Raw genomic sequence first — 23,546 nt, 5'->3', positions numbered from 1 at the left:
CATTTGTATACCATAATACGTCCAGTAAAAATTTTGACGGGCGTATTAAAACAAACACAGAACTGCCAAACATTATTTCCAATATTTGAACCTGCATTTATTTTGTTGATATGTTGATACCTGGCCTAGTTACATTGTAGATGCTTTTTGTAATAATATACATGTACGTGTTTTTTCTTTCTTGGTTCCGTGAAACTACTATCATTGCACATTCGAATACCGATAACAAGTAAGAATATACCGATCTTCTAATGAGACTTTCGTTGTAGTGTTGTTTATATTCTTCCAGATCAACTACATGTAGTTACATTGCAGGTTGTGAGTGCGAGTTTTTGTTCAAAACAACTTTTTTTTTCCTTAATATTCAAATTGAGTATGGAAATGTGTCAAAGAGACAACAATCCGACCAACGAACAGACAACGGCCGAAGGCCCCTTATTGTTCTTCCATGCAGCGAGAAACTGACGCCCACACCTGGAGGTGTGTTTCAGCTGGCTCCTAAACAAAAATGTATAGGGATGGATTAATTGAACATTTGTATTGCCCTTTTTTTTGTATACTTACAAGTTGATTTTTTTGTTGCCTTTGATACATATACTCTAGGGATACCCCTTGATCTAAGTTGCAAAGTTCCTGAATTTGTGTTCACTTTTATTTGAAATACAATAGATCTATATAATAGGACAAACAATAAACAAACAAATAAGAAAAAACTCAAAGTCTTCGGAATCTGTTAAACTACCCAATGAATGTATATCTTTAATCAACAATATCGAATCAATTCATTTACCAATAAATGAGTTAAAGATGAAGATTGTTGTTTGCATCTCCCGTAATGGAGGGGTGAGGGGTAAGAAATTCCGTTCGGATAGCGGGTTATTTGACAAGTTAATTGATGTGGAAAGTATGTGTTCACAGTTTCGGTATGCAAGTTATCTTATGTTGTTCCTCATAAAGATAAACATTTTTTATATTTACATAATAGTACTATCGATGTGTCCCTGCAGATTGCTCTCTAAAAACTGGTCCAACACTAGGTTCACAAATTAGTACATTTCTGTTTAACAGCTTACTACTATTGGTCGGGATTAATTGTAATTGTCGGACTATTGGGGTGTCGGACTAATGGGGCGTCGGACTAATAGGGTGTCGGACCAATGGGGTGTCGGACTAGTGGGGTGTCGGACTAATAGGGTGTCGGACTAACGGGGTGTCGGAACATCGGGGCTGCCCCTAAAAGACCATGTAATAGTCGGATCGGCTGACGGAAAAACTATGTGTATATATTTTGTTTTCACCGGTGTTTTATGTAATAATATAATTGAGCGAATAAACAAATATGCCCTTATTGCTTGCTTTATCATTTGAAGGAAACAAATTCAGAATTATTCAGGTCATTATTATGTTTATGTGTAGCACTCCAAACGTCGATTAGTGTTGGGGCACGCAGCCCTCCCCCTTATTTTGTTTAAATTCGCCATCTGGGGTGCTTGTATTATAGCTCCGATTTCACAAGTGTATGTTCATAATATAAATTAATAGATTACCCTACTATGTCTCTTCTAGTGTTTTTGTATTGTAAACCATTAACATTTTACTGGGAAAAGTTGCATTTTCATTAAGAATTAAGAAATTCATTATTTTTTTGTTTGATCGGTGTGTCATTGGCAATTTTAAAATTTAAATAAAATAACCTACCTGCATAAAAATATTCAAATTTTACTTGTTGAATATCTGCTGTTAATCAAGTGACTGGTATCAATTTGTTAATCATGATTTGGAGGTCTTTTTGAATTTATTTTCATGGGGGGGCATACGCAGGGTGATTTTTTTTGGCCTCTAAATGATTGATTTTTCAACAGTTGTCAGGCTAGTTAATTTTGTATGGCTTGCTTTTTTTTTTATGTCCCTTGTTATTTCCTGTATTTCCTGTATTTTGTTGGACAGAATATTCCTTTTCAACCCATTCATTGCTATTTGGAGCAAAATTTTACTTATTCTAACATTTTCAAAAGTTTTAAAAGTATACATTTTTACCATGACGTTGGAAATAGTGACTTATTTTTTTAGGTCGCTAATTTCGTATTAAAATCCTGCCTACTGTACAAAGTGGCCACCAATACAAATGGACAGCCAAGAAATAGCTGCAAGTGCTTACGTGACATTCAGCACAATCAACATGATCTATCGTGTTTTCATTGCTGAGATTGGAGCCAACTTTTCTGTCAGAATAAAAGAAATTCTATGTACCAGTATATATAACCTATCTTTACCTGACCCAATCACAAAAGTAACACAACTTAATTGTAATTGTTAATCAAAACTTCATTGGCAATTATACCACATCATCTTATTTTTGTATCAAATTCTAGCTGTACAGTCTGTACTATGTACATAAATATGATACATGTAAATTTAAAATAAGAAGAAAGTAATTTCTGTCTGTGTGTTGGGAATGCTGTCTCATTGCCATACATGTATACATTGTAATGTGGTAATCAAATGAATGAATCATGATATAGGGGACAGGACAAATATAATATAATTCCGATTTCCCAAGTATACATGTATGTACGTACCTGTAGAAAAGTTAGATACACATGAACATGTATGTAAATGTACACATGTACAAAATAGCAGCTACATGATATAAATGCAAACAAAGAAAACTACCCATTTTTTTTTGGTTCAAACATTGTGTGGCTGTTACACTTGTAGTCTTGTACAGAGGTCTTGCTCAGTATTGAAGGCCAACATCAATACATGTATGACCAACAACTGCAATCAAAACACTTTATTATGCTTTTGAACCTTTTGTAAACCTGTAGTTTGTGTGTTATGAAATGAGATTGAAATATAAATAATGACAAAATATGATTTTCTTGTTCTCTGGTGGCCAATACATAAATGTACATGTACAAAATGTATGACTATAAATTGTTCCCTGATGGAGAGTTGTTTCATATGTCATATTCTTACTTTTATTATTACATGTACATGCAACTCCATTAGTGGTGCATCAGTGATTTGCATGCATACATGTACATATCTCATGAAAATGTACATATCTGTAGGTTTACTGGTATGATTAATATTTATATTGAATTGCCTGTAATCGCCATAAAAATAACAAAACACTCATATAAGTCTTATAAATGAATATTTCAAAATTCCTCTTTACCATGTTTACAATTCAACTGAATAGCATGTCTATTTGTAGATCTCTCACTCGTCTTGGTTAGATATTGCAGATTTTTTCATATATTTCATGAAAGAGACAACAAATTACATTTTTTACATCCATGAAATACAATTTTTTAACTGAAATCCTTTTTGAAGCTCCTATTCTAAGAATATTCACAAATCTCTGAACTGCTGATATCATGTATATTTGGAATTCATTTTAACTGAGGTAAAAAAATCTTCAATTCAATAATTAACTTCAATAATGATGAAATTAATATTCCTCGTTTTTCAGCATCAAAACACTAAATTCCAATTCATTTGGTCTTGAAACATTCAATGCTTCTGCTTAGTAGGCTAGTACGGTACATTATGTAGAATTGCTGTCTTTTTTCTATTTTTCACGGACATATTTGGTAGCTTTCTAAACAAATTTTAATCAGATCTTCCATAATCATGATAATGGCCATGATGATCATGAGTTATATAATAAGTAACTTTTAACTGGTGTCTGACTGCAGGTCTAAGGTCTTTATCCCTGAAATATAAAAATCCAAATATAATACATGTACAATGTACAAATGTATATATCAAATGAAATTTTCAAAATGAAAAAAGTAATCAAAAGTTAGTGCAAACATACTTCTTCAAAAAGGTACAATTAAAATGCTAACAAAATAATTCCCATCCTTTTTTACCTGTAGTATATAAATGTCTTCATTCAACATTTGAACAAAAATTAAATTTTCACACATTTTAAAAAAGAGCACTATGTAATAAATATTTAAATTTATGTATTTATATCTCCTTTTCCAAATGTGAACAATGACAGGAATACTTCAATATCAACCATTGTCAACATGATCAATATCAGTAATCCAAAAGAAATTTTAGCTTGCAAGTTCAGTATATTATTATAGGTGTATCCGTCATGTCTCTGACGTGTTTATAAATATTATTGCTGGTACAGACACTTCATTTTTAATTAAGAAATTATCATGATTTATATTGGGTACATTAATTATTGTATTGCAATTCTTGAAGAATGGAAAATTGTGCTATTTCAGAATATATCTACATACTTGTACAGTTACTTATTTCCCTGCTTTCTTGATATTCATGTATTCATGAATAAGGTAGAATATTCATGAATATTCATGAATATTCCACTTCCATTCATGGTTACTATTCCAGTGTCCAAATTATTCATGAATAAGAAACATGAATTAACTGGAATATACATGAATTCTTAATAACTGTTTGGAGACAACAAATAAATGTGCTTAAAATACTAGACACTTACTATTTTATAGAATAATCAAGTTTCTTTTATGAAATTTTTTTTTTGGGGGGTTTTGAACACCCTTTTTGTCAACATGAATAAGCATGAATTAACTTGAATGTTTGGACTTAGAATTTTTTGTCATACATTTCATGAATAAGAATGAATAATGAGGAATAAATTTTGAACTTAGAATATTTTTCCATTGTGTGACAAACATGAATAAGCATGAATCAAGCTACATGACAATGTCACAGAATTATTTGTGGCAAACAACATACAAATTGATAAATAAAATTTGTTCTAGGTCTTTTTTTTGTATATTTTTACTTGATTGTTGTAGCTGAATAACATATATTCCACAGTCAAATGAAAAACAAATTATAATGATCATTTCATTAGATAGCTCATGTAGGTGACAACTACAACATCTTCATACAAAACATGTAAAGTATTTTAAATTACAGAATTAACATTGGAAAAAAATCTTTATTTTTCACATGAATAATCATGAATTAACTTGAATGTTTGGACTTAGAATATTTTGCATACATTTCATGAATAAGTATGAATAACGAGGAATAAAGTTTGGACTTAAAATATTTTTCCATTGTGTGACAAACATGAATAAGCATGAATATATACAGCTGCATGATATTAATGTCACAGAATTATTTGTGGCAAACTGCAACAATATTGATAAAATTTGATAAATAGAATTTGTTGTAGGCTTTTTGTTTGTATATTTGGACTGGATTTTTGATGCCTAAGAATAAGAACTTTTAGAATTTATACGTATACTGTAACTAAAAAACTGTTCATAAGTATTATCCTGCAAAAATTACATCAATCACTTAAGAACTCCACGGCCATGCACATTTGGAACTCTTGCAACATATTTTTTGTTTCCAACTTCCATGTAAAAGAGTTTTTCCTTCAGTTTATTTACTCCCAGTATGACTACATCATTTGTTTTTTCAACACACATAATATGGTGTCCCTCTGCTACATAAAGAAATGTTTGCTGTGAAATATCTAGTCTCAATACTAAGGCATACACATGATTTGTTACTGTGTTCAGTATAAATGACTGAATTTCAACAATATTGCCACCTTCACATAAAGCTACATAAGATACTTTGGTCTTCATTTTAGTATAATCTTTTCCATAGTATTTCTCATTGTTAACTTCCACCCTTAATGCTGATCTAAGTAAAGATATATCTGTTGAATTACAAAAAGTGTTAACAAATTCACTAGTAGAATAATTTGGCAGTACAAAAGGTTTAACAGCCCCTGCAATGCTACAGTTATTCATTTCTTGTGTATGTTTCCATTTCTTTGAGAATCTCTTGTTCATATTTTTAAAGAAAGCTCCACATGCTGTGTCTGGACTAATTGAAGTTGAGTGGACAATCATATGTGCCTCTTTCATTCCTAAAATCTGTTTGGTAACATCCTTGGTTCCATGTGCAAAAGATAAGATGTTTGCATTTGCATCTTCAAATCCAAAACAACTCCAAGCAAAAATAGGTCCCCAATGCTGCACATAGAACACTAAATGCTGACCTATGTTATGGACATTTAGACCAGAACTCCCTTCTCCATACAATATTGCAAAGTCCTTATAAAATTTAGACAGATTTTCTTTAGCTTTCTGAAGGTCTTGACTTGTAATGTTGTCACTTAATAAGATATAAATGCCCTCAGATAAAAGTGCAAGATGTTTCAAATACACGTCTGGTAAGAATCCATGAAGACATGGTAGACTATAATACAATAACCATGCTTGTAGTTCAGTAGCTTTGAAGTTTTGGTAGTTTTTCTCCAAATCTCTTGGTACTCGTTCAACAAAATCAGGCGGTTTAATTGAAGTCATTCGTTTAGAAATGGCTTGTATATTTTTTCCAACAAAAAAGGGTTTGTTAGAATTCTTTGGTGATAGAAATTTTTGAAGTAGATGTTTTGTTACTCCAAGCAATGTACCATGCATATAATCTGGAACAGTGCCAACAATGATGTCATACCATGGCATAGCAATTAAGCCAGATGGACCACATATTCCTTTAATTCTATTTTGATGATTTGCAGTCAAGCTTTCATTCACAAAAGTCATGTGTGCTCGTATAGGTTTTTGTTCATCTTCTGATCTAAAAGGATAGCATCTAGCAGTTCCCTTTCCCTGTCTTACAGTACGACCCTCTTCCTCACATGTGATGCAACCAAATGCTCCATTATGCATTGTCATATTTGCAACATATCCCTTTGCTTGTAAATCAAGGGTTCCTGCTAATACACCAAACTTTACCAATATTTTGTCTTCATTGTCAAGTGTAAAACCATCAAAGTATAATTTTGACATTTCCTGTCCAAAAGCTGATATATACTGAAAAAATGGTGGATTTCCTTTTCCTTGCCAGATACCTGCTAGAATCAGATTTTCTCTACAAAATCTTTGTGAAACAGGAAATTCATTTATTGCAATAAAGATTGGCCAAAGTTTTTCTTTCGTAGATGAAAACAAGGGTATGCCATCTGTGTTGAATATGCCACTAAAAGCATATCTATAGGACAAGAAAGCTCCGGGTTTATTCAGCTCTCTGTAGCTTATTCCGTCAACAATGTCATGAATTACAAAGTTTTCTTTCATTTCATATTCTGTCATTGTATTATGGACATTATCTTTGGTGGTCAGTAGACTTTCCAGATTTGATTTATTCATGATCAAGTATCTCAGTTGTCCCTGAACATCTCCAATTGTGAATGAGCTTACCGGTAGACGTGAAGCCTTGGTCTGACATTGTCTTTTGCCTTTGTATCGCAAACCACTACAATTTGGTGTTTCACATTCAAAATTGTCCTTATTATCTGAGAATGTTTTATTACAAACAGTGCAAATATGAATACATTTAGGGGTGTTTGTTGACAAGCGTTCTAGTATCTTTTTGTATGACAATTGAGAAAAGTCAACATTTTTTGGACAAAATATCTTCAAAAGTTTTGGAATATCATCTGCAGCCGCCCCAGTAAGGTTGTGTCTAATAACATAAGATATTAGGCACATTGATTGTAATTCCAATATAGATAATTCTTCGTTCTCAGGCATTTGGCTTCCTTCTTCTTTTTCGGATTCACTACTAGAACTATCATCACAACCAGAACTATCTTTGTATGAATTGTTTGACCATGTAGAGGATGCATCATCTGACTCATCACTATTATCAAGTGAATATTCATTTATTATTGGACTATCAGACTGTAAATTTTCATTAGTTGTTTGCATATCACTTTCTAGCAAAGTGAAATCATTTTGGTGGGATATGTCCCCATTCTCCTGAATTATATTTGTAGAATTCTGTGTGAGTCCATTTGATTCTAAATGCATTCCTGATGAATCAGTTGAAGTAGTGGTTTCACTTTCAGTATTGGTTGTGGTAATGGTTTCAGTACTCATTGTAGCAGCTGTATTTTCATTGCACCAGTTGTTCTCTTCTGCTATTTCAAATCTTTTCTCTAAAGAATGTCTAAGTAAAGTACGCTTGGGAATTGGAATTGTTGGGTCATCCACATATTGCTTTTTCACTCTTTTAATGGGACCTATAATAGAAACAAAATAAGTAAAATAGTTAATTAAGAGACACATTGAGCAAAACTTACAAAATGATACCACCTGCTCTTATATGGTACGTTGTTTTTCATTTTAAAGGAGACTCAAATTCAGATTCTCACACAAAATTAAAAATCATAATATTACATTGTGAAGTATAAAATTGTGACTACTTAAGTAAGTTTTAGTGACTTGTTATAACATGAATCAAGGGATTGAAGAGGAAAGATAGTAACAAGGTTTTATTTTTAACTTTTCTCTATAATCATGATATTGGACTAAAAAAAACAGAAGGTGCACAATGGTATTATCTGGTCAAGATTCTCATAAAGACTGTCATTGAAATATGATAACGTGTTAAATATATGTACTAAATGAACTTACTTAAATTGTGGACTGTGGTTAAATGAGTCAGAATTCGTTGTTTTGAACTCAGTAACTGCTCACACAGCTTGCACATATATTTAATTTTCCCATCAGTAGTTGTAACTGTTGTAAAGTTTTCTGCTTTTGTCTTTCGGTTCTGGTCTGAAAAAATAAAAGCCTGAAGTAAGAAATTGTGTCTCCACTTTAAAACATCTTTTTTTTTTTAATTAACAGAGGACGACACTCAGAGACCAAGTGATTTAGTGAAATAGACAAAACTTGAGTACGGTATAATTTTCATAACTTGATAACGTGATGTGGGGCCTACATTGGATTATGTCCCTCTTTAAAAAAGAAGCCCCTTTGAAGAAATTGAATATACACACACACTTCCCTATGTATAATTTATTGATAACTATGCTTTGGTTTAAGAGATATAAGCCAAAATTTACATTTTACCCCTATCATCTATGTTCTATTTTTAACCATGGGGGACATCTTGGTTGGTTGGCCGGGTCGACGGACACATTTTTTAAACTAGATACTCCAATGACGATTGTGGCCAAGTTTGGTTTATTTTGGCCCAGTAGTTTTAGAGGAGAAGATTTTTGTAAAAGTTTAAATGACAACAGACGACGAAGGAGAACACGTCGGACGCAAAGTGATGAGAAAAGCTTGTTTGGCCCTTAAAACCAGGTGAACAAAAATTAGAATGTCATCTTTTATATAATCCAAAAAAAATATGACTATGAAATGTCTAAAGAAAATAAGTTCATATTTTTTTTTAACCCCCCCCCCCCCCTTTTATTATTTAAAATTGGAGCCCCCCTTTTAATACTCTCAAATTTCATTCATAACAATCATCATCATTTACAGCCATTCTTTTATAAACTTTATAAATATATATTTTAAAATTTTCTAAACATTTAGTAGTTTATGATAATTATACAGAGCTCCAGATAAGAATTCATAAATTGGGGTTTTTACCCACCATTTTCCTTTATAATTGGGTGATAAGTTTTTTAATTGCATTATCAATTCCAATTCACCCCTCAGGTTAATATCAAATTGGGTTTTTCACCAACAAGCTCCTTAATGTATTGGGTTTTTTCATCGACACAATATTGAATATTTAGGCAATATCAACCCCAATTTTTTTCCATCTTAAATTAATATGTTTCTGTCTTTGTTTAGCTCTTTTATTTGGTTTAGGGTTAAGGTTAGGGTTATTTGCTAGCTGTTTTATTTGGTTTATTCACTGAGGAGCAATTGTAGGTTTAATTTGTGTCCCGTTTCAAACCGTTTGCCAGTTTTGTATTTTCTCACCAAAAATGATATGTGTATTCACAGGCACTCGTCTTATACCTTTATATAACATGTATAATAAATTCTGAGACCATTGCCTGATCAGTGGCTGTGTGCATGGTGTGTGTATTAATTAATTAACCGTAAAATGAATAAAAAATAGTATATAAACTCTAATTATACTTGAATAATTTTCTTTTATTCAATTTACATAAATCTGGGTTTAGTTGTCTTTTAGGGAGCTACCATTCGATTTTTATGGGGGGGGGGGGGGGGGGGGGGGGGGGGGCTAGGATGAAATTTGAAAAAAATAGGCAGGACAGGAGTTTTGAGTAAAAAAAAGGCAGGATGAGACACTTGCAAAAAAAAAAGTCAGGATGACAATTTATGTAAAAAAAGTCAGGATAAACTAAAAAAAAAAAAAAGCAGGACCGAATAGAGTGAAAAATAAAAAGGCAGGACAGAGATTACAACTAAAAAAAATGCAGGACAAAATTTTTCATCCTAGCCCCCCCATAAAAATCAAATGGTAGCTCCCTTATTAAAACTTTTGGTTTCTGATGCTTTATCATTTCATAATCGATTTGGCCTTTCACTTTTTCCAACTGAATTCGTTTTTGATGAAACCCCGTGTTTATTAGCAATGTTTTCGTTATGGTACGCACACACGCCCGTGCGTTCGATGGACGCTTCCTAAAGACACTGGCTGAGTCTTGTTATCATTATAACTTTCCCTCAGCTTTCCAAAATAAGCCGAAAACATGCTTCTATTCAATATTTTAACCGGACATTCACTTTCCTTTTAATTCGATGTATGTTATGAAAAATCCCGAGCAATGCGAAAAAAATATGACTTCATGACACACGCTAATTGGATAAACACCGAGAAGATCGAAATATTTACAAAAACACGTGTACCTATTGAGCAACGGAAAACTCAAACAGGGACCCATTTCAGCTACTTGATGCAGGGATCTATTTTTAGAACGACAGGAAATTTCCAATTATAAATATTATAAAAATAGTTTACGCGACGACTGTAAACAGATAAGGGTAAATAACACAAACGGGAGCCAATAAAAGGGTTGAGAACTCATGGTTTTGGCATATAATTGGGTTTTCCGTTGAATTAATTGGGTTGTTGAACCCTTCAATGGACAATTGCATTGCGTTTTCTTTTATTTGTAATGCGTGATCACGCAAATACGCAGCTTATCTGGAGCTCTGTTAAATTATAATGACACTGTGTGTAAAGTTTATAAGATTAAAAAGAAAACTTATTTTGTATTATGTCTTTTAAATTAGGCACCTCCAAAAAGGAAGTTATCATTGCCCAACATTATACCCTATCCCTAATTTATATAGTTTCTATACAATACAAAAATTAATTACTTACCACATAGTTCTTCCATAGTAATTTGTCTTTTATTAATTCAGATCTGGTTGTGTGCATTTATCAGATTGTCACCTGCTGAGATCACATCTGGAATTACGTAACTTCCTTTAGTTCAGTCTCTGAATGAGGCCACAGACAGGAAAATCTGCATATATTTCTTTTTGATAATGATATAATGTTTTATGATATTGCTTAATATAAATCTTAAAACTGCTAGTATGTTTCATCATAATAGAACCACTAAATATTTTTAACTTATCCAATTTTATTCAACATTGATGCATGACTTTAGAACTTAAACCTACAATGCCCCAACTGACCTGTCAGCACTGAGCAGTGCCAAGCAAAATACGCACATGGTAGCGTCAAGATTCAAATTGTTGGTGCTTCGTTTTAGAAAAAGTTGTGTTTAATCATGTTATTGTCAGAGGCAGAGGTTATAAAATTAGCCAGTGAAAGAAAAATTAGCATTAAGGAAAATGGCTCAGACATTATTGTTTTCTGGAAAAATGAACAAGCTTTTGGTGTAACACCAAAAACAACTGTTATTTTTAATGGAGAAGATGGAGATTCTAAAGAATTTATGTGTGTTGTTCAAGTTAGATATGGAAAAACTCTGTACAGTTGTTACTACATTTTGTCATCATATGGTAAGTAAATGTTTAAAAATCATCTATTCTTAAAAATAGTTTTGAAATAATTTCATGTGACTGTAAGTGTAAGGAATATTACATAATCATTTACACCAGAAATTGTGTTGTTCAAATGTAATAAGATACCCTGCATTTATCATACTTTCCTGTAAAATAAGATTAAGTCACTGAAAGACCGGCCCCTCATAATTTATAGCAATCTACCAATCTACATAAAAAATATATCTTGGGGTTTAAATTAGGTTCATTTCTACTCAGGGCAGTGATTTTGCTAGCGCTCGTCACTTTCGTATTTTACGAAAAGGTTTTAGAAATGACGAAAATATTTCATATCAATTTCGTCAAAAAGGTGTTAAAAGTTGTGATGACAAGTAATCCGCCTATCGCCAATCAGATGGGTCACTAATCCCTTAATTATCATTATAAAACCTCATAAATGATCATCATAATAATCTATTTAAGTTAAATCAGTCAGTCAGCTTTTCATTTTAATCATTTCTCACAGTTCAGTTGTATTTTCGTCATTTGAACAAAATTGATAAACTTCCCGGACATTTCAACTTTATTTTATTTTCCATATTTCCCTTACGATCATAATTTGCAGTTTGCTTGTCGTAGTTTCGTCAGTTCAACGTATTTTCGTCATACTTTATATAAATATTCATTAAAAACTTTCGACAACTTCGATTAAAAAGAATGAACTTTATTAAAAACGTAAATATTTTCACTTGCAAACAGGTGCTTCCTGTTCTATGCATTGCGCATGCGTTAAAGTTCGAAAATGAATCCGGTTTTGTTCTGAAATTATTATCCAATTGTCACTTCCCGTTTTCATTTCATTTTGTTTAAAAATCGAAAGTAAACGTGATCTAGTCTACAGTCATAAGAATCGTCACATTAAGTATAGATGCAGATTCTTCTATCCAATATTAAAGAAATTGATTCCAAATAGATATTAAAACGTATTTTCAAGGATATAAATGATTGTGAAGTGAAAAAGTTGTTACAAGTTCACTTGTACAGTGGTTAAAAAATAGAGGCACCCAACTTTTGTTGATAATTAAGGGGTGTGCCCTGAAAATAACTGAAGTGAAGTTTTGATCTTATTACCAGATCCCTATTCTTATCTTCATATCTTAGCATCACATCAGTCAATTCATTCAATATTGCCAATAACTGCCTACATAAGCAATCCTAAAGTCTTCAAAGATCCTAGACTAGTCCTTAAAGGACTTGGACATATATGTATAGCTAGTTTGATAAACATCCTAGATCCCTTGCTTTATAAAAAAAATAAGGCTGATTTTTATCGCGCAAAAGTGACTAAAGCCCTCAAAATCCTAGCTAAAACCCTGACTCAGGCTATTATTAAACACCCTTTTTAACTCAGTGTACCTCAAATACCTAAATTTTTAAGGTGTAAGTAATAGACACAATTAATTTTATGTAATTTTAATCTATAAAGCATTATGAATTAAACACCCTTTAAAGATCATAATTTATTTATTAATAAAAACCAATCAAAGATAAGTTAATTTTATGGGAAAGACTGGTAAATGAGGAAGGTGGGGGGGGGGGGGGCTTAATTGACTAAATTAATTACTATTTTATACATATTTAAAAATGACTTTCAAGATGTTAATTTTTGAATAAAATGAAATTTGTTGTGGTTTAAAGTTTAAAAGTCCGTAACGGTCAATATTATATGAAAGGATTAGTGTGTTAAATAATGCATGGCAATAATAAAGCACCAAGATTGACAAAAAACATGATAAACACTTAATAAATTTCTAATATTTGCATTTATTCTTATATTGACATACTTCCATTTAGATTAGACCCCCCCCTTGTTGGGGATGTGGTTTATTTTACATAATTTTTACTGAGAGTAATGTCCACAATTTATAAATCATTATTAACATTCCTGTACCTGCATGCATACATATTGGGTTTTTTCAATGCTGAAATAACTTTAAAAGGTTATAATGAAATCAAGAGTTATAAAACTCTGACTAGAAGTCTGATTAAAAAAAATAAAAGTTTAAAGATTGAAGTCTTTAAAATTTATAGAATGAAAACCTTGACATATTATGTATTTATTGCTCACATACTTGAAATAATAAAACTGTATGCATGTAAAAGTAGAAAAAGGAATAATTAATCAATAAAAAAAACTTTAAACATGATAAATACCCTAAACAATTATAAAATAAAAAATAATTTATTTTCGTTGACATTCAATTAAGTTATTTTCCATTTCAAACATCTCAGTATTTAAATATATTTGTTAATTGTGACGGCCTGCATTAATGTGGCAAATTATACTTTGATTATCTTTCTGTTTTCTAGACGAGGAGACAAAGTTAATGGACCTTGCAAAAGACTTGGATATCCATAATAGATTAAAAAAATCTCGCACACCCTCAGGAAAAAGGATACCAAAGAAGAAAATTTTACCTGACTTTGATTGTGATGAAGGTAGGTTATATTATTGTTATATATATAAATCTCTGTAAGATTACATTTTTACATTCAACCGTCATGACCTTAAAGGTTCCTTAAATTATCACAAATTTGGAGAAAATAGTTAAAAAAGAATGTTTATGTATGTATTAAGCTTTATAATATAGTGATAAAAACTAAACACAGTAAATTAGGTATACATTTATTTTTTTGCTTTTACAGTAGCTGACACTAGATCCATCATGCTGTCTGCCATACCCTACCTGTTGTCTATTGACAATATAAGTTTTCAGTTTACCTTTGAAATATATTTCCTATGGAAAAAGTATAATAATAAAAAAATAAAAAACTCTAAGTACATGTATAAAAAAGAAGATGTGGTATGATTGCCAATGAGACAACTATCCACAAAAGACCAAAATGACACAAACATTAACAACTATAGGTCACCGTACAGCCTTCAACAATGAGCAAAGCCCATACAGCATAGTCAGCTATAAAAGGCCCTGATAAGACAATGTAAAACAATTGAAACGAGAAAACGTATAATGTACATGTATTAGCCAAATTAAACCAAACATGGTCATGATAATCATTACCGGTAGATTATTATCACCTAAAAGATGTGTCTGATAATCCCTGATGATCCACAGTCTGCCAATAAGATAGCTTTATACATAGTGACAAATAAATCACTAGATCTGTCATCTTTTTTCTATTATATTAGACGCAGCTTGAAAATTTGATTAAGGAAGAAATGTTCAGGATGTCATGAGACCTACCTTCTCCCTATTTACATCAAAACTGTCAGACATTTGCCTATAGGAGAAACTGAAAATAAATCATTTGTTTTTAATGATCTTTTTATATTAAACTCTGATTTAGAAAATTATAAAAGCCTCTTGCATGTCTTATTAAAATGTGTACTTTATATTTATACCGTACACAACTGTTTGTGTTACAGGTATACATCCATCAGCAGCTGAAAGAAACCCGGATAGTCATGATAGTGTTATTGAGCCTCAAGGAAAAAGGAAAAACAAGACAAATGGTAATAAAATCCAGTAGTAGCAAAAAAAATCACTTTCTGTTTTATTAAAAATTTTGTTTACATGAAGGTATATTTTAGGTTCGGTATCGGGTAAACCTTAAAAGCAGAAAGGTGGATAACTATAGGCTATACAGTTTTAAGGTAAAAGATTACTGGATCTTCCAAAGTATATTAAGGATATTCACTAGTCATGTTTTATATTTTTGTCAATTATTTTCAGCATTGGGGGGGGGTTGATTATGTAAATGGGATCCCAACCATCCCCTAACCTGGGACAGTGGTGTAACAGTACATACACATTATAAACCATTTATAAAATCTTATAATATCCTTTTTTCCTTTATAAAGCTTTTTGTGAATTGAAAGATGTCACTGATAAAAGTTTTATAAATAAATATTTTCCTGCTTAAATATTAAGTTTTGATAATCTTGAACACAAGCCCCAAAATGTAAAATCTGAATTAAAAAAAATTTGAGAGATAGCTTACATCAATAAGACAAGACGGATGGACAACCTTTTACCATAATACATCCCGTCTAAATGGGTGTATACAAATAATAGTTCAATAAACTTCATCAGAAAGTCTTTATAATTCACATTTTTTGGTTTAACTCATTCTTTCCCTTATTTCAGACCATCCAGCAGAAAAAAATACAAAAAGTTCTATGCCAAAGAAACAAAAAACCACACAAAAGGCAAATGATGATGAAAGTAAGTAAATATTGCCTTTAAAGCTGTTAAGAATTAAGTTTAGTGAATTATTGATACATTCATTCTAGAAATTCTTTTACTTCATTGGAAAATCCAATGAAAATTGTTATGTGCATTTAATTACTTAAAGGTCTATACCGTCAAATGAGGTTTGAAATTACATTATTTTCAGTCTGACTGCTTTAATTAAGCTTTTCGTTTAAAAAATAACTTGTTCTAATTTTCAGAATTACGATCAATAGCTTTGAATGCAGAGGCATTACACCTTTTGCAGAAAAACAGAGAAAGAGGGTATGTCTTTTTTTAAATAAAAAAAATATATATTAATGTACCATATACTTTTCTGTTAAAATAGTGTTGAAATTTTTATTTTAAGAGATATTCATGATATTTAGAGCTATATTTTGGTTTACTGAGCACCTCAACATATAAACTGTCCTTTTATGAGGTTATAGACAAATTGGTATGTAGGGATTAGTATCTAATTGGATAAACATTCATTATAACCTGTAATTCTTTTAGCATAAAATGTCAAATGAATGTAAATAATATTTTATTCAATATTTTGAATACATGACTTTCTATATATTTTCATACTATTAATTTTAGAATGTCCTCACAGAAGCTAAAGACACAGAGAGAATCTTTGAGTTTGACTCAGTCAGAGTCAGAGGATGAATCAATTGTATCACCATCTATCAGGTATATTTATAACTATCTTCAACTTTCAACTGAAAAGCCAACTATACAAACTTGTCAAGTTTTTAAGAGAAATCCCATTCTGTTTGAAAAAGTTCTTTTTTCCTATTGGGAAATAATGATTGGATGATTTATCTTCTGCAGTGATCAACCCATAAATGGAAAAAAAAAATCAAAATGGTGGTACTTCAGTAAAACTATCTTTTAAGAGTCATTCAATGAGTAACATTCAGTCCGACAAGGAGGAAGATCTTCTAAGGTAATTGAATAAAAAAAATGGTATTTTAATTAAGAATAGATTTAAAAGATTGGACAGAAAAATATATATTTATACATTTTACGTGAATTATATTTTTGTATATTTTTGCTTTTTTAGTAGAGCTTCTCCACAGAAGAAAACAGTAACTCCTCATAGACAATCCCCTTTAATCAGAATGACAGACACAGAATTTGAGGAAGAACAAGAGGCATCATCAACTATCAGGTAAAATGAAGCAATTGTTTTTTTCTTAAAGCATATGAAAATAAAGTATTTTGATAAGAAATTTGAAAAATAATAAATATTTGATATTTTCCTTGCTCAAATTTTAATATCGTGATAATCATTTTAGGAGAGTTTCTCCAAGAAAGAAATCCAAAACAAATGGAAAAAGTCAAAGTGACAGAGAAACGGAAGATGAAGCAGAACAGACAAAAACTGTCAGAGACCCATCATCACTTGACAGGTAAAAGGAACCATTTTTAGCTCACCTGGCCCGAAGGGCCAAGTGAGCTTTTCCCATCACTTTGCGTCCGGCGTCCGTCGTCGTCCGTCGTCTGTCGTCCGTCGTCGTTAACTTTTACAAAAATCTTCTCCTCTGAAACTACTGGGCCAAATTAATCCAAACTTGGCCACAATCATCTTTGGGGTATCTAGTTTAAAAAATGTGTGGCGTGACCCGGTCAACCAACCAAGATGGCCACCACGGCTAAAAATAGAACATAGGGGTAAAATGCAGTTTTTGGCTTATAACTCAAAAACGAAAGCATTTAGAGCAAATCTGACACAGGGTAAAAATGTTTATCAGGTCAAGATCTATCTGCCCTGAAATTTTCAGATGAATCGGTCAACCTGTTGTTGGGTTGCTGCCCCTGAATTGGTAATTTTGAGGAAATTTTGCCGTTTTTGGTTATTATCTTGAATATTATTATAGATAGAGATAAACTGTAAACAGCAATAATGTTCAGCAAAGTAAGATTTACAAATAAGTCAACATGACCGAAATGGTCAGTTGACCCCTTTAGGAGTTATTGCCCTTTATAGTCAATTTTTAACCATTTTTCGTAAATCTTAGTTATCTTTTACAAAAATCTTCTCCTCTGAAACTACTAGGCCAAATTAATTCAAACTTAACCACAATTATCTTTGAGGTACCTTGTTTGAAAAATGTGTCCGATGACCTGGCCATCCAACCAAGATGGCCACCACGGCTAAAAATAGAACAGGGGTAAAATGTAGTTTTTTGCTTATAACTCTGAAACCAAATCATTTAGAGGAAATCTGACAAGGAGTTAAATTGTTAATCAAGTCAATATATATCTGCCCTGAAATATTCAAATGAATTGGACAACCGGTTGTTGGGTTGCTGCCCTCCAATTGGTAATTTTTAAAGAAATTTTGCTGTTTTTGGTTATTATCTTGAATACTATTATAGATAGCGATTATGTTCATCAAAGTAAGATCTACAAATAAGTCCACATGACCTAAATGGTCAATTGACCCCTTAAGGAGTTATTGCCCTTTATAGTCAATTTTTAACAATTTTCATTAATTTGGTAAATTTATGTAAATTTTTACCAAATATTTTTCTCTGTTACTAATGGGCAAAGTTCATTATAGATATAATTGTAAGAAGCAAGAATGTTCAGTAAAGTAAGAACTTCAAACACATCACCATCACCAAAATACAATTTTGTCATGAATCCATTTGTGACTCCTTTGTTTAATATGCACATAGACCAAGGTGAGCGACACAGGCTCTTTAGAGCCTCTAGTTTTTTAAAGCATGTAAAAAAGTATTTTGATAAAAAAAAAAACAATTGAAAAGATAATTGATAGTTGATATTTCTTTGCTCAAATTTTAATATAGTGATAATCATTTTAGGAGCGTTTCCCCAAGAAAGAAATCCAAAACAAATGGAAAAAGTCAAAGTGACAGAGAAACGGAAGATGAAGAAGAACAGACAAAAACTGTCAGAGACCCATCATCACTTGACAGGTAAAAGGAACCATTTTTTTTAAAGCATGTAAAAAAGTATTTTGATAAAAAAAAAAAAAACAATTGAAAAGATAATAAATATTTGATATTTTCCTTGCTCAAATTTTAATATCGTGATAATCATTTTAGGAGAGTTTCTCCAAGAAAGAAATCCAAAACAAATGGAAAAAGTCAAAGTGACAGAGAAACGGAAGATGAAGCAGAACAGACAAAAACTGTCAGAGACCCATCATCACTTGACAGGTAAAAGGAACCATTTTTTTTTAAAGCATGTAAAAAAGTATTTTGATAAAAAAAAAAAACAATTGAAAAGATAATTGATAGTTGATATTTCTTTGCTCAAATTTTAATATAGTGATAATCATTTTAGGAGCGTTTCCCCAAGAAAGAAATCCAAAACAAATGGAAAAAGTCAAAGTGACAGAGAAACGGAAGATGAAGAAGAACAGACAAAAACTGTCAGAGACCCATCATCACTTGACAGGTAAAAGGAACCATTTTTTTTAAAGCATGTAAAAAAGTATTTTGATAAAAAAAAAAAAAAACAATTGAAAAGATAATAAATATTTGATATTTTCTTTGCTCAAATTTTTATATTGTGATAATCATTTTAGGAGAGTTTCCCCAAGAAAGAAATCCAAAACAAACGGAAAAAGTCAAAGTGACAGACATGACAGCGAAACGGAAGATGAAGCAGAACATACAAAAACTGTCAAAGACCCATCATCAACTGACAGGTAAAAGGAACCATTTTTTTTAAAGCATGTAAAAAAGTATTTTGATAAAAAAAAACAATTGAAAAGATAATAAATATTTGATATTTTCTTTGCTCAAATTTAAATATAGTGATAATCATTTTAGGAGAGTTTCCCCAAGAAAGAAATCCAAAACAACTGGAAAAAGTCAAAGTGACAGAGAAACAGAAGATAAAGCAGATCTGACAAAAATTGCCAGGTACAAAATTGTAATACATGTATTATGCAGATTTTTCAATATAAAATGTTAAAATATAACAATTTTGGAATGAACTTTAGATCTCCCAACTCCACTGAGAATTGAAATTATCAATCAGTATGATTACAGGAAAATTTCGTAAAATAGCCATAATCATTGAATTCTATCTTTAACCTTCAAGATTTATTTATTTATATATAATTTGTTATATTGTTTGTGGCAGTGTAGTGGTCTCCAGTGTTTATGGTTATAGAAGTTCTTTATTTAAAACTACATTTCCAAATGTCCTATTGGTAATGTATAACTTCTCAATAAAACTTTTGAAAAGGTTATTTTTTTATGCAAATTATTGTGTGACTCTAAGACCTCACCAAATCCCCCTCCCCACCCTTGCAATTTTGACAAGTGAATGATCAGGATGTGATATACACTTTAGTGTGTAAAATTATATTTACATGTACTACACATTGCTAGATCTTTAAACATTCATGCATACATTTTAAAACATATTTTACATTCATTTATTTTCAATTTTGTAGTAAACTTCCACCAAAAAAGCGTTTATATATAAAGTCACCAACAAGTAACCATGGTAACTGTGAAAATAGTGGTAATTCAGAAAAAATAACTCCAAAGAGATATTCAATGAGTAAATTTCAGTCAGACACAGAGGAAGATCTTCTCAGGTAAATGTCTATCCTTATGAAAGCATTGAACAAATATGTTACATATTTTTATTAAAGAATAGAGCTAAAAGTTTGGGCAGAAAAATATATATTTGTTTCTGGTCATTTTAGATATGAATAGTGAATTTGAAGGTTCAGTTAAATAATTTAAGACATTTTCTTAAAACCTTTTACAGGAACAATACTGGGAAAATTTGCTTTGACCATACACTGATTAGCTAATTATGTATGAACTTGGATAACAGTGCTTAAACATAAATGTTTATAGAATGTGTAAAGGAAGAAGTCAGAAAACAGAACTGTTTTTTTTGCCTTTAAATTTTTTTTTGTTGACTTGATACTTAATCCAGTTTTGTATATTTTTGCTTTTTTAGCAAAGCTTCTTCACAGAAGAAAACAGTTACTCCCCATAGACAATCTCCTTTAATCAGAATGTCGGACACAGAATCTGAAGAAGAACAAGAGGCATCATCAACTATCAGGTAAAATGAAGCAATTGTTTTTTTTCTTAAAGCGTATAAAAAGAAATTTGAAAGATAATAAATGATTGATAAGCATTTTCTTTGCCAAACTTTTAACAGTCTATAACTAATGAAAGTCACCATTTTGAATTGAAATAATGTTGGCATATAATTTCTAAAAATTTAAACAAAAATGTCACATTTTGAACCTTAAAATATCCACTTTGTCAACATCTAAACAAAGAGTTATAGATATTTTCTCATTTATATTCAGTACTACAAGTGCTTATGTTAGAGAGAAAGAAAAGAAGATTTTAACAAAAATAATAAACGTCATATTATGATTAAAAGTCAGATATCTACATTTTACAGCAAGTCCTTATATAGAATTGGAATACAAAAGGGTCTATTTTGAAATGACTTAAAATTAAGGATTATCTCCCTTATAAATTTTTTTTTAATTTTCAAATGATTTGTGCTCCTGTGTCAATGAAGAACACCTGGTGCTGTAAAATTGGTACTGTTAAATTCATTGTTTGTATCTTTTGGGGGGTTTTAGAAGATCACCAAGAAAATAGGCTGAAAATAAAGATAATTTAAACAAAGATAGCAGAAGTGGAGACAACAAACTTATGAGCAATTCACAAAAAATTTCTACTTTTCCAATAATCAGTGAAAATTATTATTTTGAACTTGTTATCTTATTTACTTCAAATCAAAAAAAGGATCTGTTTCTAAGTTTCATGTTCATTATTTGATCATATTTTATAAGTTATTTTTCTTCTTCAGAAAAAGTCATTCACAGCCAAAAGACCAAGAAGCAGACTCAGAAGAACAAGAAGCATTTGAATGGTAATTGCATAACAATTTGATCTCCTATTTGCAAACAAGCTAAAACTTATACTGCGGGTTCATTTTACTTTAGTTTATACAATTACAACTAATAACTCAATTTATTTTTATTAAAATAAATGTTAACCCACTAAAAAATAATTTGAGTGTTTTGTTATGATTAAATGATTAAAAGGGACCTATTAGTAAAATCAAACTCCCTTTGAGGTAATATTTGCATGGAGAAGTTAAAACCTGAGTTGATGGACATAAATTCTAAATTTTAAGAAAGATATCAGTAACTTGTAATTCATGTCGGTACTGAAGCAGCAATAATACTATAAGATGTATAGTTAAGGCACGATATTTTAAAACCAAAAATGTAATTAGAAAATCTTAATATTCTACTTAACTATGTTTATTTTTATCACAGGATTAAAGAGAATATGCAAAAAATGGCATCCAAAGTGAAATCCTTTGCCGATTCTCAAAAGAGGATTGAGAAGCTAGAGGAAGAAGTGAAAAAATTGAAGAAAAAATTTCAATCAATGAAACATGAGCCAGAAATTGTAGAGAATGAAGTTATTCTTTATAACACCAAGAATAGTGCAGACATCAAGAAAGTTATCAGCAACAAAAGCGACTTTCAGTCGTGTGTAAAAGATGTTTTCTTGTTTATTTTTGGAGAAGACTATTTGATTCATCACAGCATCAAAGGAAGGAAAGCCAATGCAAAGCATGAAGTCAAGCCTGCCTTAGATAGGCTTACATACGATTTTTTGACAATTACAATTTTAGAAAAATTCCCTGACAAATGCGAAAAGGATATCATTGCAAAATTGCAAAATGTGCAAAAAGCTATCAGACTGAAAAAAACATCTGCTAATAAGTAAAATTTATTGTAAATTCATATTTTACAGCTATCATGATTAAAAAATATTTTAAACTTAAATTTCTGTATTTGCTTTTGGTTTTAACATACTAAATGTATAAATGTTTTTCTTTTGGAAGAGATTTCAGGCAGGATTGCTATCATGGTTATTCTAGAACATTCGTTAAAATTCAACTCTCAATGACACTTATTTCAAATTCATTCTAGAATATTCAATCTTTTTATATTCACGGTTATTCTAGAATATTCAACCATTCAATTTTATATTCAGGGTTATTCTAGAATATTCAACCATTCATTTCTATATTCATGGTTATTCTAAGATATTCAACCCTTCAATATTCATGGTTATTCTAGAATATTCAACATTTAATATTCATGGTTATTCTAGAATATTCAACATTTAATATTCATGGTTATTCTAGAGTATTCAACCATATAATTTTCATGAAATATTCACATTCAAGGTTATTCTAAACTACTCTTTAATAATCATTCATTATTCATGGACATCCCATTTCATATTCATGAATATTCTATAGGTAAATATTCATGTTAATTCTAGGTTATTCAGTTCATACAATATTCATGTATATTCAAGCTTATTCAGTTCATACAGTATTCATATATATTCAAGCTTATTCAGTTCATACAATATTCATGTATATTCAAGGTGCCATTTAACATTCATGAATATTCATGAATATTCATGAATTGTTACCTTGAATATTCATGAATATTCATGAA

At 30.8% G+C, this 23,546-nt stretch overlaps 2 protein-coding genes and 1 long non-coding RNA gene across 5 annotated transcripts in view; 1 reads left to right on the top strand and 2 right to left on the bottom strand.

The window, feature by feature from the left end:
- Nucleotides 1–3,143: 3,143 nt before the first annotated feature.
- LOC139528651 (uncharacterized) overlaps nucleotides 3,144–23,546 on the bottom strand; it is a 41,489-nt gene continuing 21,086 nt past the window's right edge. For all 3 annotated transcript variants that reach the window (XR_011665654.1, XR_011665655.1, XR_011665656.1), the window contains exon 3: nucleotides 3,144–3,721. This is a non-coding gene — a long non-coding RNA (uncharacterized lncRNA). The remainder of the gene's footprint in view (nucleotides 3,722–23,546) is intronic.
- On the bottom strand, nucleotides 4,290–11,250 carry LOC139528647 (uncharacterized). The gene is made up of 3 exons (XM_071324735.1): nucleotides 11,140–11,250; nucleotides 8,457–8,600; nucleotides 4,290–8,062 (listed from the first exon to the last, which is right to left on the bottom strand). Exons 1-3 carry the CDS (start codon nucleotides 11,153–11,155, stop codon nucleotides 5,316–5,318), a joined length of 2,907 nt encoding a protein of 968 aa, XP_071180836.1. The 5' UTR covers nucleotides 11,156–11,250; the 3' UTR covers nucleotides 4,290–5,315.
- On the top strand, nucleotides 11,473–22,815 carry LOC139528648 (micronuclear linker histone polyprotein-like). The gene is made up of 17 exons (XM_071324736.1): nucleotides 11,473–11,789; nucleotides 14,142–14,270; nucleotides 15,220–15,306; nucleotides 15,941–16,018; nucleotides 16,246–16,309; nucleotides 16,628–16,720; nucleotides 17,094–17,201; nucleotides 17,329–17,442; nucleotides 18,862–18,975; nucleotides 19,105–19,218; nucleotides 19,346–19,459; nucleotides 19,590–19,712; nucleotides 19,837–19,929; nucleotides 20,469–20,615; nucleotides 20,990–21,097; nucleotides 21,866–21,928; nucleotides 22,341–22,815. The coding sequence occupies exons 1-17, from the start codon at nucleotides 11,555–11,557 to the stop codon at nucleotides 22,798–22,800; spliced, it is 2,244 nt and encodes a 747-aa protein (XP_071180837.1). The 5' UTR covers nucleotides 11,473–11,554; the 3' UTR covers nucleotides 22,801–22,815.

This window comes from Mytilus edulis, chromosome 6 (genome assembly GCF_963676685.1).
Source record: "Mytilus edulis chromosome 6, xbMytEdul2.2, whole genome shotgun sequence".
NCBI classification, from domain to species: Eukaryota; Metazoa; Mollusca; class Bivalvia; order Mytilida; family Mytilidae; genus Mytilus; species Mytilus edulis.
Note: the sequence above shows the minus strand (reverse complement) of the source record. Positions and strands in the feature narration are given on the sequence as shown.